Raw genomic sequence first — 13932 nt, 5'->3', positions numbered from 1 at the left:
GGAATGAAGATCTTTGTGAAACACACTTCGAAACTCTTTGTCGGAGCACACTACATGCTCATGGGTAGTTTGCTTAGCCATTGGCTGCTAAGTCATTGGTGGTTGACCATTGATGACCATGTCTTGGGGATAAGACATATCCCGATCGTCATGATGTTGGCAGCTGGCTCCACTGAGCAATTCACGCAATACATGGAGTTGAAATTTCTCGACGGGCCCAAACCTGTACCTAAAACATCACGATCTCCCTTCCGAGTCTGAAGAATCGACACTCACCGTCGTATACTTCGTGAGTGGGCGTATTATAAATCCGTGCAGGCATCAAAGTGGGCCCTGGTCTTGGCTACATTCTGCAGCCTTGACAGTTGCTTGGCGCCTGTCGAGACGTCGGACGGGCGGCAATTGTCTCTGGTTTGTCCTGTTGATCTCGTATTTTCCAAGAATCGAGAGTCTTGTGAGTCACAACGCGCCCTTCGACGCGATCTGCCAAGTGGGGCGATCATGTGACTGACGTGATTCTTTTTTTCGCTTTCTTTTTATATCCAATCCTCCCGTCGCTTATCAGTTGGGGATTCCGCCATCCTCAACCACGAATCCATCCAGCAATGGACAAAACCATAGATCTCGGCCATGCCATTTCGGCATCCATCCAGTTATGGAATCGCAATAGGCTGAATTTATCTTATGTGCCCTCATTCACCACGGGCGACAAGCTAGAAGGGGTGATCTCTCTCGTCCCGCAGAGCGATATTCGTTTCGATGACATTCAAATCTCCTTCATAGGTTAGTCTATCCAATTTCATAGATACATCCCTCGAATACATGCATCTCTCAATTTATCTCATCTTTATGTATTGCTATTTCTCGCTTTCAACTGAAGAATCGCACAGGGGACCAAAGCACACACGTGCGCTATGCCCACCCCACTAAAGCTTGTCATCAATTCCAAAATATTACCCACAAAGTGCTTGATTCTGCCCTTCCAGACCCACGGGTCCTCAAAAAGGGTCAAAAAGTCGGCTTTTCCTTTTGCTTCGACGTCTCTGATTATCTTCCGCCGTCCTCGTGTCAACACAGTGCCACCAGTCAGCTGGTCAAAGCAGCCCATCTACAACTTCCCCCGAGTTTTGGTGATGCCACCGTTTCCGGCCTGGGCGGCAAATTGAAGAACGATTTCGCCCCGATAGCATGCAAAATCATCTACTCCGTCCAGATCAGGATCAACCGGATGAGTTTGGTTTGCGACAAGCAAGAGACCATCTTCGTTCGGAAATTCAAGGTGCGAGTCAAACCGGCACTCGAAGAGCAGCCTCCCCTGAACCTGGACAAATTCGGCGACGAGTTCTGTCTCCAACAAGAGAAGCCTGTTAATGAGGGTCGCTCGAAAAGCCCTCAAGGCATGCTAGCCGTGACACTCGAGCAGCCTAAGGCTTTTTTGCTCCCGCTGCGAGACCCCTATGGCACCGTCAGTCGGGCTATTCGGTTATTCCTGCGGTACACACCTACAGACAGTAGCAATGTCACTCTTCCGAACCTCAAGTCCTTGCGAGGGCAAATGACAGGCACAACCCTGTTCACCACTACCTTCCACGATGATATTCCAACAAAGAAGAAAGATCTTCTCGGACGACCGTTGAACTTCGAAGACACAGTCTTCCCGTCATTCACACTCAATATCCCAACACCGCAATGGTCCCAGGACAACACGGGCTGCTACACTGCGACGCTACTGGTCCCTCTGTGGCTGCCCCCGGAGAATTTCATCATCACTTTTCACTCGTGCTTGATGTCTCGGATGTACACGATCCATTTCCGTCTCGCGGTTAGCAATACTGCTACTTTCTCTTTGAGAGCTCCTGTGGATATTGTCGCCGAGCGTGACTCGTTGGTGCTCCCGTCTTACAACGCATCCGTGGGAGCTGTGGGTGATGTCTGGGCCTGAGTTAACGCACCATGATATCTCACCCCATTGTCGATGTGTGCAACCTAGATCAACTCTGCGATCCAGCATCACATACCCGGCCTGCTGTTGGATATCGGAGTTTCTCGGTCAAAAATGATCAGCCCTCCATGCTTGGCTCAATCAGGGTTCTCGGCGGCACCGGGAGCGACCGAACATCTCCTCATCGGTCCAGAGCAACAGGTACACTAACATTCAACATTTGGTCTTGGATGGCTCATTCACTCTGCAGGAACTTCACCACGGGAGAGGTGTCATTCTCAACATGTTGTCACTCCATATGGTTTCCGCCGATGCTCAGTTCATATTTCATATGGTACGTCTCCCTAACTACTAATCAACCCACGATGGTCAATCCATGACTTCATTTCTCTGCATTCAACGGCATCAGCGAGCATTTTTTTTTTTTTTTCACAATCACCCTAATCTTTGGTGTACGGCGTCCATCAAGAATGTCTTGTTTGTAAATAATTCACACCGGCGTTGGCCTTCATCGGAGTTTCAGGTCTTCGCTGTTTTATATACTTCTAATGCAATTATCTTCTCATACTTTCCCGTAATATTTCTTCTAGTCTACATGTTACATTTTTAATAAACTGAATAGTACTAGACTGAACTAGTTTTCTGAGTTGAGATCAAACAAATCACAATTTAGATACACCCATCGCCTTCCACACGGATGAGATCTATGGGACAATTTAGTCTTCATATCGGAAAAGACAAAAGTAAAAGAAAACAAAAACGCAAATAAATGAAGCCATGACTAGAACCGCCGACACGAGAAGACCTCTCCCTAGAACAACCCGATCTCCTCCCACCGCTTCTTCAACATGACCTTAGCGTCCAAATCCGCACTCAACGACGCACCAACCTTCATGACCTGCGGCTTGACCCTCGCCGGCAACTCGATATCAAACTTCAGGAGGATATGGCACAGTATGATCTTGACCTCGGTGGCAGCGAAGAACCGGCCCGGACAGGCGTGGCGACCCAGTCCGAAGCCGAGATGCTCGGGAGACGGCGAGACGAACTTCGACGAGAAGTCGTAGGCGAAGCTGTCTGTCTTGCAGAACCGGTAGGGGTCGAATTCCTCTGGGTTGCGGTAGATCGCGCGGTCCCACATCCAGTGGTCCGAGACGCAGAGCATGGTGCCTTTGGGGATTAGGGTGCCGTCTGAGAGACGGATGTCGTAGTTTGCTCGGCGACGCATGGAGACTAGGTTTGTCAGTGCATGGTTGCGGGTGGAATGGAAGATAGCGGGGGGTGGAACCATACCAATATTTATCGGCTTCATTCGCTGACTCTCCTTCATCACGCTGTCCATCAGGGTCAATCTTTGCAGGTTTCCCCGGGTCAGTCCTGCCTTGTCCCCGTAGAAAACGCGGATGATTTCCTTGCGCATGTGCTTGATCAGCTCCGGCCTCTGGGCTATATCAAAGAGAACCTGCGTCAACATGTCCGACGTCGTATGAATCGCCACAACGGTGAGTGAGAGCTGCGCGATGACCGGGTCATAATTACGCTCGCCTGCACACTGCTTCAACCAGTCAAATCCGTCCTCGTAAGCACCGTTCTGGGCACCCGCACGCTCTTCCAGCGCTTGTCGATCTTTCAGAACGGGATTGATAATCCGGCGCGCCTCACTAATCTCCTTGCGAAGCTTTCGGCAGTGGGGAATGAACCGCGATGCGAGGGGGCGCAGGAACTTGGGAAATAGACGTAGGATGTAAGCGGCTATGAAGGCATCGACGGTGTAGTTGACCATGATATTCTGCCAGTCGGGATTGCGACCGATCTCATTGCCCAGGAGGGTCTTGGACGTCAGACGTGCAACAAGCTTGAGGATGTTCGTTCTGAGAGGAATTGAGTACCACTCTGAATTCGTTAGTTGGGCTCTTCAGGAAGATATGAGGGTGGCTCACCGTGGGCAGAAACCGACCAGCCCATGAGCGCTACTTCTGTCTCCTTGGAGAGAGGCTTGACGGTATGTTCTGTAAGTGGATTAGTTACAACCCCGCAGGTACTTTCATGATGCGAGGCTTCTTACCCAGCTTCTTTGTCAGTTTGTTCCGGATGACATCGAGGATCAACTTCTCCGAGGTGAAAGGATCGAAGCCCGGGACTTGCGCATGGAAGTCTTCTGCCAAAGACTCGCTGAAGCTCAATCCCTCGATGTTACGGATCTCATTGGCGTATTTCGGGTGCAGAACCATTATGACTCCATTGTCCATCACCATTCGAAACACGTCGCCCTGCATTGTGGTTGATGATTAGATCTGTGTTGTGTGGCTGCGATGGAAGTGCAAAGCTCATACCTTCTCGAATCCACTTTTGATTAGATTTTTTCCATCGGCCAAGAATCGATTCTTTGCCTGGAAGTAGCCAAACTCGTACCATTTCCTGTTGTTGATGAAAGGCAAAGTCGATGTAGGGTCGGACACTTTCGAAAAGAGCCAGGATGAAAGGACTGCAATGGTTATTGCGACAAAGGTTTCAGCGAAAGGCACATGGTGCAGAATCAAAAGAAGCTGCTGGGTTAGTGGACTATCCATGATGAAGACTGATGTAGAGATGGCAGTGGGGTGGTTGGACAAAGGTGGAGTGGATGGGAGGGGAGGGGAGATGACATGAGGTGAATTGATTGGCTGTATTTATGCACCAGGATACGTCTGGAGCCTCCCCTTGCACTCTGTTATTATGCGGAAGCTTCCATCTGATAAGAAAATATTGCAGACGGGCACGATGACAATTGGTGTGGGTTGCCAATGCGTGGGACACTGAGACGGCAAGTCCTGAAGGGGTTTGCCTTTGTGGGGATTCGTGTGTGGCTTCATGTTCAAATTCAGATATTCTTGGTAGCTGGTCAGGATTGGTAGCTGGGAAATGTTTCTCTTAATCATTAACTATACATGGAATGGGCACATTGTACGGAGTACTTTCTACTGCGAGGATGCCTGGATCACCAGGCAGGTTATTCACCATTAATGAATATAGCTGTGTATTGACTCTACTTTTGGGGAGGGTCTTGTTGGAATAGCGGAATAATATTTTTATTTAATCCATTGCTACTATTTTAAACTATAGAGTTCTATATGTATTTTCTTTTGCCCATCATCAATATGGAAGACATGTTTTGTGAAGCAGAAGCAAGTCGCAATGCAATGCTTTCACACTTCTCTGTTATTTTTTTGTTTTCTTTTTGTTTTGTGCTCCTGAATGACAATTGAAGTGTGATTTTATCTATTTCTATCAGCTTCTCATTCCATTGACCTGGACTACCGGGGACTTATATGTCCTTCCGCTACTTAGGGATACAACATATACTAGTATAGTAACTGCAAAAAAAAAGTACGAATACTACGATACCAATTCTCCCCTAAGAATAACTTCCCCTTTAAGTTGGCCTAGTCTATGATACGAGTTTATATTATTTCAATTATTTCCATTCCATGGCCTTTCGACATACAGTATTCTCGCCAGTAGAATGTGTGGCTGCCAGGTGAGACAAGCAGGTGTGCCACCCACAATCTATGGATACCGCCTAGGATTGTTAATTCGTTATTATTTTATTCTACAGATTCAATTAGTATATAATTATTATCTATTCATATTATTTCCTATTTATTCAACATTCTGGCGTATAACTGAGATCGGCTAAATGCCAAGATCCCACGTGCCCAACTCCAACATCCGAAACTCATCGCCAAAATGCAAAACGGAATTCATCGTCGGAACCACGCGAGTCATCAGCCAAGCCTCCTATCTCAGGCCTCTTGCTGGTCTCGCTCCACTCGTGATCTGATGACCGCGCGGTCGATCGGTCAATTGATAGCGGTCCCCCGAATCGATCAATCAATCCCTTCCGGACCCAACTCCACTCGGAATGGCTTGCGGTTCGAGCCGCCTGAATCCTTGGCCTGTTAACTTCGTCTGCATCTGCTGCCTCGCTCTTGGGTGGACACCATGACCAACAGGGATCCCGAATTTCGCCATCAGCTGGGCAAGTTCCGTCTCGACTCCTCCCTTGCGCCACATACCTCGTCCGCCCCCTCGCCCCTGCTCAACTCCCTCCCCCCGCCACCTCACCTCGCCTCCCACGTCTCCTCCCCGTCGCATCGCAGCAAACGCGTCTCCACCGCATGCGATTTCTGCCGCAAGCGCAAGAAGAAATGTGACTTCCGCTATCCCAATTGTTCCGCCTGCACGCGTGCCGGCGTCCGATGTACCATCCCGCCCCCGGGGCCCCAGGTCGCCAGCGCCTCCGTCCCGCGAGATCAACTCGAGAACCTACAAAACCGCGTGCGATGGCTGGAGGAGGTCGTGCGCAAGAAGACCGGCATCCCCGTGGCCGATCGGCCCACGGGGAGTCCCCTGGACGGCGAGGGGGACCCGGACTGGTGGTACCAGATGCCACGCATGCTGATGAGCCGCAGCAACTCGATGCGCCCGCTGGCCGGAACGCCCGCCTCGAACAGCCCGGCCAGCACGTCGGGGGTCGGCACCGAGCTGCCCAACGTCGGCGAGATCTTTCGTGACCATCTCGAGCATCGCCGACCGTCCGTGGCGCGCCCGCCCATCACGTCGTCGACCACCTCCGCCCCGCGCGTCCTCCGACTCGCCTCGCTGGAAGAAGCCGAACAGGTGGCCTCGCGCTACTTCGACAGTATGGGATACCAGTATCCGTTCCTGCACCGCTCCGACTTCTTCCCGCATCTGCGTCGCATCTATACGGGGGAGGCCCCGACGCCGGAGTTCCACTACACCTATCACATCACCATCGCCATCGCCCTGTTGATCGGGTCGTCCGACGGCACGCAAGCCATGGAGTTCTACCGCGTGAGTCAGGAGACACTGCCGCTGGCTCTGCAGAATGAGGACCTGGCCGCGGTGAAAGCGCTGCTCAGCATGGCGCTGTACACCCTCTTCGCGACCACCGGCCCCAGCGTGTGGCATGTGCTGGGCACTGCCTTGCGTCTGGCCACCAGTCTCGGTCTGCACAAGGCTCGGCCAGCAGCGAGCGTGATCGAGGAGGAGATGACCAAACGGGCGTTCTGGAGTCTGTACAACTTGGATCGGTTGATTGCCAGCACGCTGTGCCGGCCACTGGGCATCGTGGACGAGGACATCAGCGTGAGTCTCCCGCGGGAGTTCAACGACGACTGGACGGAAGCGCCGGGGACGAGCGTGATGACCATCCCGGTGCAGGTCGTCCGCTTGCGTCGCATTTTCTCGCGCATCTACCGTTACCGTAAGACTATCTGCTTGTGTTCTGTGATCAACGCACTAACGTGGACAGTATACAATAATCAACCGCCTCCACCGACGAACGAAGTGATCGTGACGCTTAGCCATTTTCGCCAAGAGCTGGATGACTGGCGCCGCAATGCGCCGGTGTACCCTCCAGCGCTTCTGTATTCTACCAGCTACTACGACTACCTATATGCCACCACCCTCTTACTCATGTACCGACCCAGCCCGCGGAACCCCACCCCCGACGCGGCCAGCATCGTGAGCTGCGGCAATGCCAGCATCCAGGTCATTCGATCCTACTGGGACAGCTACTCGGTGGGCAAGTTGAAGTGGATCTGGTTGACCCTGAGTCAGACCTACTACGCGGGGATCACGATCCTGTGGTGTCTCAACCATGATTTTCTTGCGGTCCGCGACGGCCGCGCACCCGCGTGGCATCCTGACGACCAGACCATGCGCCGCGCCATCCAGGCGGTGGTGGTGCTGTTGGAGGAGTTCGGCAAGCGACGGCCGGGCGTGGAGCGGCTGGCAGAGACGTTCCGACAGCAGAGCACGATGATCTTCAGTCATCTGGCATATCAACAGGAGCAACTGGGCCAGCAGAACCCCCCGCAACCGCCGCCGCCGCCGCCTGTGTCGCAGCAACCTCATGTCCTGGTGGCACCGCCCGTGCCTCTGGCGCCGGTGCTGGACGACGTGCTGCTGGTCAACGACCCGGGCAATATCCCGGTGATGGATCCTCACCTGGCGCAACAACTGCTGTATTCATACGACTGGTTCCAAGAGGAGATGGCGACATTCTATACCCTTTGATTGTGTACATAAATATATGCATGAGACTATCTAGAGCAACTGTGTAACTTTACGCACTAGAGAACCCACCGTATCTTATCGCCTGACAGTTCCCCACTCATCTTTTCTTTCCCCTCATCCCCTCTCTTTCTCTTTCTCTCTCTTCTCTCACCCATTTTCCACCCTCAAAACAAAATGTCCCACTCCATCCACGGCACCCTCATCCACTCCCTCTCCCCCACCACCCTGGAAATCCTCCCCTCCACCCTCCTCATCATCTCCCCCTCCGGCTCCATCCTCTCCATCCACCCCTCCACCTCGTCCTCCGAAATCCCCTCCCTCCTCTCCAGGCACTCCCTCACCCCGTCAACCTGCCCAACCCTCACCCTCTCGCCCTCCCAATTCCTCATCCCCGGCTTCATCGACACCCACACCCACGCCCCGCAATGGTCCCAGCGCGGTCTCGGCCGCGGCCTGCCCCTCCTCACCTGGCTCGAGACGCTCACGTTCGCGAACGAATCGAAAGCCCAGGACCTAGCTCACGCTCGCAAACTCTATACCTCGTGCGTGAAAGGCGGGTTAAGACAAGGTATCACAACAGCATGCTACTACGCCTCGCTGCATACCCCTGCGTCTCTGGTCCTGGCGCAAACATGCCAGCAACTCGGTCAGCGCGCCCTCGTCGGGAAATGTAACATGGATCGTCACGCGCCGGACTGGTACGTCGAGGACTCCGTGGAGGAGAGTATCCGCTCCACGGAGGAGTTTATCGCGGGTCTGAAGGCCCTGGATCCGGGGTATGAGCTGATCAAGCCGGTGCTGACGCCTCGGTTCGCGATCTCATGTACCGATGAGCTTCTGGCAAGACTTGGGGAATTGAGTGCGAAGTATCCGGACTTGCCGGTGCAGACGCATTTCAACGAGTCGAAGGCCGAGGTGCAGTTCACGAGTGAGTTGTTCCCCGGCGCGAGGACCGAGACGGAGCTGTATGACGGGTTTGGGCTGCTCGGGGAGCGGAGTATTCTGGCTCATGCGATCTATCTGAAAGAGGGGGAGGTGGAGAGGCTGAGGGCGTTGGGGTGTGGGGTTGCGCATTGTCCCGTGTCGAATACGTGTATGGATGAGTTTATGGTCGCGCCGGTGAGGGAGTATTTGGATCGGGGGGTTAAGGTGGGATTGGGCACGGATTGTGGCGGTGGGTTTACATCCAGTATGTTGGAGGTGATGAGGCAGGCGTATTTGGTGAGTGTGGCGGCGAAGAGTCAGAGTGGAGGGGTGAAGGGGGCGTTGAGTACGGAGGAGGGGTTTTTTATGGCGACGTTGGGAGGGGCCAGGGTGGCTGGGTTGGAAGCGAAGGTTGGGAACTTTGAGGTCGGGAAGGAGTTGGATGCGTGTTTGGTGGATTGGGCTGTCGAAGGGGTCATGGCCGATGTGGATGGAGATGAGATTCGGGAGGTGTTTGAGAAGTTCGTCATGACGGGGGATGATCGCAATATTACGGGGGTTTGGGTTAAGGGGAGGAGAGTGAAGGGATAGCTCATGGTTAAAATGGATAGAATGCGTGTATATTAGTATCTGATATATGCCAAAGTCTATGCGACGTATATACGCATGCGTCTACTGTCATCGCCATGTGCCCATCGCCGGTCCAAAGTACCCCGACTCCGGCAGCTTCTTCCACGGCGTTCCCATATCATCGGCTGTGCGGTGATGCACGTCGTTTCCCCACCAGTGCAGAATGCCCGCAGGGAGCATGATGCAGAAGAAGATGATCACCGTGGCCACGGCGACACCCGAGTCTAATGCGGCCGAGAGGACGTAGTCTATAATAGTTAGCGGATATTCTAGACTGGATGAAGAAGACTCACTGTATTTCGCCCACCAAGCCGGCTTGCGCCGCTTGATCAGCCCGTTGAAAATGATATTTACAATCCACCACGACGAGAAGCTGATCCCCGTCGCCGGTGGGACCTGGCTCATGGCGCCGAATGCCACCGGCCACGAGATGTAGTTGACTTGCTTCCACCGTCGGCCGAGAAGGTACGTGATGATAACAACCACGGGGCCCACCAGGAAGAACCAGAGGAGGTTGCCGTAGATTTGGCCCGAGGAAAAGTTCCGTCCGGGGCCGAGAGCACCTGCACTAGTCAATACCGAACTATTCCCGACTCAAAAAAAAAAAAAAAAAAAAAAAAAAAGACCCACCCCAAATCAGGGAAGACGAATATGTCACATGCCCATGTGGGCAGCTAAACCCTCCCGGGGAATCCGGTTTACAGATCCCTTCAAAGCGCGTTATCATAAATACCGTCACGCCGCACTGCACGATGGCTCCGACCAGCGTAGCCAGTCCTTGCGCCATGAAGAGCGTCCGAGGAGCAATGTGAAGGTAGTGTGCCAGTTTCATATCGGCCACAAACCTGACCAGTCAGCTTCTAAATGCCCTTGTTCCTTGCCTTGGAGACTTACTCGAGACCCTGTGACACTGCCACATACCCGTAAAACTTGAAAGCCATGTTGGCAACGGGTCGCCCAAGAAATGCATATCCCCCGATAAACTCAGTAATCAAGTTGAGCTGGTTACTCGAGATGTTGGTCACGGCCTTGATGATCCCAATCGGGATAATGTACACAGCCGGGAGCAGATAAGCCAGCAGCACTGCCCACGCCGGAAGATCTGTGTGCCACACCTCGTTCGTGACAATACTCAGCACGAACATCACGATCGTCACGGCCCCGAACCACCACCATGGCACATCGGCATACGATTCCATCAGACGGGAATGCACGTCTTTTTGGTTGCGCCCCTTCCATTGCTCCCACAGGTCCTTCCCGTGGTACAGTGCAACGTGGACGAAGATCCCGGTCAAGTTGGCAAATGCCACGCCATATGTCACGGCATAACCCGCCGGAAGAAACATGGGCGAGTAATTGTGGTACGCCTCTTGATTCACCGAACCGTCCGGGTTCATCACCCGCTCAACCATGTAGGGCCGACCCCGATTGTCAAATGTATTAGGGCCAAGCAGAGGAAGATAGGCGGAGTACCATGTGTTAGTGTAGTACAAGAGAGGGCAGAGAAGCCAGAAAAACAAGGCAAAGGACCCCATCACATTACACCCGGCCCAGAAGGGAACGAGCAGCGGGCTTTGATTGGCAAAGACGACCTGCGCCCAGTCAAAAGTCAAAACCGACATGCCCAGTCCCGACCGCTGGCCGAAGAGCTGGTTGAGAACCACATTGTGTGGCGCAATCCAGCAAACGAAGGTAAAGGTGCTGAGTGCGGTGAAGAGATAGCCTGGAAGAAAGTACCAGACCGCTCCACCAATGAAAACCAGCAGGAAGAAACGCAGGCGCGTGATGATCCAACCATCCGCCAAGGTATTTCTCCGGGAATGCAAGGTCGACAGTAGCGCAGCATTAGAGAGCACCTGGGGCCAGATCATCGTCGCAGGCCCCACGAGCCAGCGCGACGCCATGCCGGCCAAGCCAAACCCGAACATCTGCGTCGTGATGGTAAAGAGGATCTCGAATCCACCCTTCGAGGGCATGCCGTAGAACTTGACCATCGCCTCGATGACCTGGGTGGCTGCAGCCGACCCAAATGCAACGTTGGCCATGATTGTAATCAGCGCATGCTCCTTGATGTTGAAATGGCGATCCGGGTTGAACCGGCCCAATGGGATCCATCGCGCCCAGGCACACCCGATGGGATAGGCTGCCAGCTGTGCCACCAATGCACTGATCGTGACACTGGGCTGTCGCAAACTAAAAAATTGGTTCAGGCCACTCCCAACCTAGAGCGGAGTCAGCCCGACCCATGCTTCTTTTCGTATTACGTAGGGGTCTTCCCCGTGCTACCCATGGAAACATACTATAGTAAACAATATCCCGATCACCCACATGCGAACGGTATTAACTGGCAGGTTTATATCATCCTTGGGCCGCACAGCAGCCCGCACTTCCGGGAACGGAGAATCATCGGCTTCGTAGGGCAGGATCTTGGCCGCATCACGGTCACTCAGGACAGTAAAGTCATGTTCATTCTGGGGGTCTAGCTGCGGGACCTAATGGAAATCGGTCGAACGTTAGAATAATGTCTGGGCACCACGGACGATCTTTGCATGATGGCAGTTGGATTCGATTCCATGACCACAGGCTTCCAAGTGGGAATGGCCGGTGGGAGCGAGCCACCCACCACGTGGAAGACATGTGGAGGGCCAGTAGGGCCAGCAGATCCCATCGGCCAAGGGGTCAAGGCACAGATGAAGGGGACCAAGCCCAATGATCACCAAATGGGAAAAGGAGCCAGGGATGGGATGGGTAAGGTTGCAGTTGCCAGGCCGGAAAAGCAAAGAAAAATGGGGCACACCCACCTGAATTGATTCGTCCCGCAGCGACTTTTCATCCTCCGGGGCCTTCCCAGCCATGGTGCATTGCATACGCAGGGGCAGGGTCTCAGGATCGGGATTAGCATGAACCTGAATCTGGGAGAAATCGGCGGATTCTGAAGGCGACGGAGTCTTTCGGCTGCCTGTGGAGCTGCCCGAATGGGCTTAGCGCGCTGCCCCGTGACGCCGAGTCACGCGATCTGTCGGCTGCATCCGCTGCCACTTGCTGCTTTCTGGAATTCGAGAATCCTACGGAACTCATTCCCTCTCCACTTGCTCTCTTAGGCCCGACGGGCTGAAACCAATCCTAATAATCATCATGTCGGTCAGCAAGTCAGCGTGGACCCGGACGGATAATCACTTCGTATCCGTATGCAATGGCTTCATGCGGTGTGTCCTGTTGCCGACATGCCAAGCGGATGGAACCCACGCTCGCAGTCGATCGCCGTCGAAATCTCTCGTTGTGCGGTCCAAGATTGGACATGACTTGCAAGCGAAGCGGAGGAAAGGTGTGGTGTTCCATGTCAGCGTCTTGTAGCGAACTAAAATCCTCTAGTCTTAGTGATATTTTAGTAGCGACCATGGACCCTAGGACCCAAGTTTATATTGCTCAGTCTTTTCGATAGCTTCAATTCGACCCACTTGGATACGTCGGTGATGGATTGGAGGACGGAATATACTGCGTGAGACAGACAATACCGATTAGCAAGCTCCGGTTGTCTCGGAGTGCTATTACTCGATGTGCAGTTCGCCTCGAGTATAAATACTCTCAAATGCCAGTGACCATCGGGACTTGGTCTTTCTCCTCGGATTCCCCGCCCGAATTGACCGTTCAGATCGGCACTGAGTCATGAAAAGGGAAAGAGGAAAAGCCGTGGCTTTCTATGAACGCGGTTGCGATGTCTGGTCGACGGATGGCCCCGGCCTCTGACGTCGCCAGGCGCGATTCGGCAAAGGGGTTGTGCGACTGAAGCACAGACATTCGATGGTATCCCTTGCGCTACATTTCCATTCCAGTGAAACCAGTGAAGTTTTATCATGATCGAAATTAATAAAAGCGCGACTGATGTTGTGGTTTACGCAGTTCCGAAATCGGCGTGCGGTACGGAATTTTCTTACTTTTCTTCCATATTTCTTGTCTTCTAGTTGTCTAGTGGACGAACTAAATAACTAGCATGAGGATCAAGCGTTGATAGATAACAGTAGGGCAGGAAACTATCCACGACACTGCAAAGTAAGGACTGCTACCACGTTGGGATTATGGAGATAGAAATCATGGAATTCCACTTATTCTCCACCACCGACCCTTTTATCTTCCTACCCTCTCGGGAAATCGCATCCATGGACACCGTCCAAAAGGTGGACGCATTATCTCATGACACCACGGACTAATCACAATGAGAGCATCATCCACAGCCACTATATCTTTGCGACAATTTTCGGCTACTCTGAGAACCCCGCCTTGCAGATAGACAGGCTAGGCAAAGAATCGATTCCGAATCATGCCCGCGGTCGGAGTCTCCCGCCAAATTCCGTCAC

The 13932-nt window shown here is 53.1% G+C and overlaps 4 protein-coding genes across 4 annotated transcripts; 2 read left to right on the top strand and 2 right to left on the bottom strand.

Moving 5' to 3' along the window:
- Nucleotides 1–605: 605 nt before the first annotated feature.
- Nucleotides 606–2371, top strand: P170DRAFT_465218 (uncharacterized protein; the record flags this gene model as incomplete). Its single annotated transcript, XM_024852304.1, has 2 exons — nt 606–783; nt 891–2371. 2 exons carry the CDS (start codon nt 606–608, stop codon nt 1940–1942), a joined length of 1230 nt encoding a protein of 409 aa, XP_024702868.1. The 3' UTR covers nt 1943–2371.
- A 382-nt stretch (nt 2372–2753) lies between these two features.
- P170DRAFT_447510 (cytochrome P450) lies at nt 2754–4512 on the bottom strand (the record flags this gene model as incomplete). Its single annotated transcript, XM_024850881.1, has 4 exons — nt 2754–3175; nt 3236–3835; nt 4008–4212; nt 4276–4512. The coding sequence occupies 4 exons, from the start codon at nt 4510–4512 to the stop codon at nt 2754–2756; spliced, it is 1464 nt and encodes a 487-aa protein (XP_024702867.1).
- A 1198-nt stretch (nt 4513–5710) lies between these two features.
- On the top strand, nt 5711–9611 carry P170DRAFT_456412 (guanine deaminase). The gene is made up of 3 exons (XM_024851617.1): nt 5711–7208; nt 7257–7971; nt 8113–9611. Exons 1-3 carry the CDS (start codon nt 5924–5926, stop codon nt 9536–9538), a joined length of 3426 nt encoding a protein of 1141 aa, XP_024702866.1. The 5' UTR covers nt 5711–5923; the 3' UTR covers nt 9539–9611.
- Nucleotides 9582–12585, bottom strand: optF (small oligopeptide transporter, OPT family). Its single transcript, XM_024842724.1, has 6 exons — nt 12379–12585; nt 11878–12069; nt 10472–11799; nt 10208–10422; nt 9871–10140; nt 9582–9825 (listed from the first exon to the last, which is right to left on the bottom strand). Exons 1-6 carry the CDS (start codon nt 12442–12444, stop codon nt 9626–9628), a joined length of 2271 nt encoding a protein of 756 aa, XP_024702865.1. The 5' UTR covers nt 12445–12585; the 3' UTR covers nt 9582–9625.
- Nucleotides 12586–13932: the final 1347 nt, after the last annotated feature.

Source organism: Aspergillus steynii (assembly GCF_002849105.1).
Source record: "Aspergillus steynii IBT 23096 chromosome Unknown P170scaffold_5, whole genome shotgun sequence".
Taxonomy (NCBI): Eukaryota; Fungi; Ascomycota; class Eurotiomycetes; order Eurotiales; family Aspergillaceae; genus Aspergillus; species Aspergillus steynii.
The sequence above is the reverse complement of the archived record's forward strand: the minus strand, read 5'-3'. Positions and strand labels throughout refer to the sequence as shown.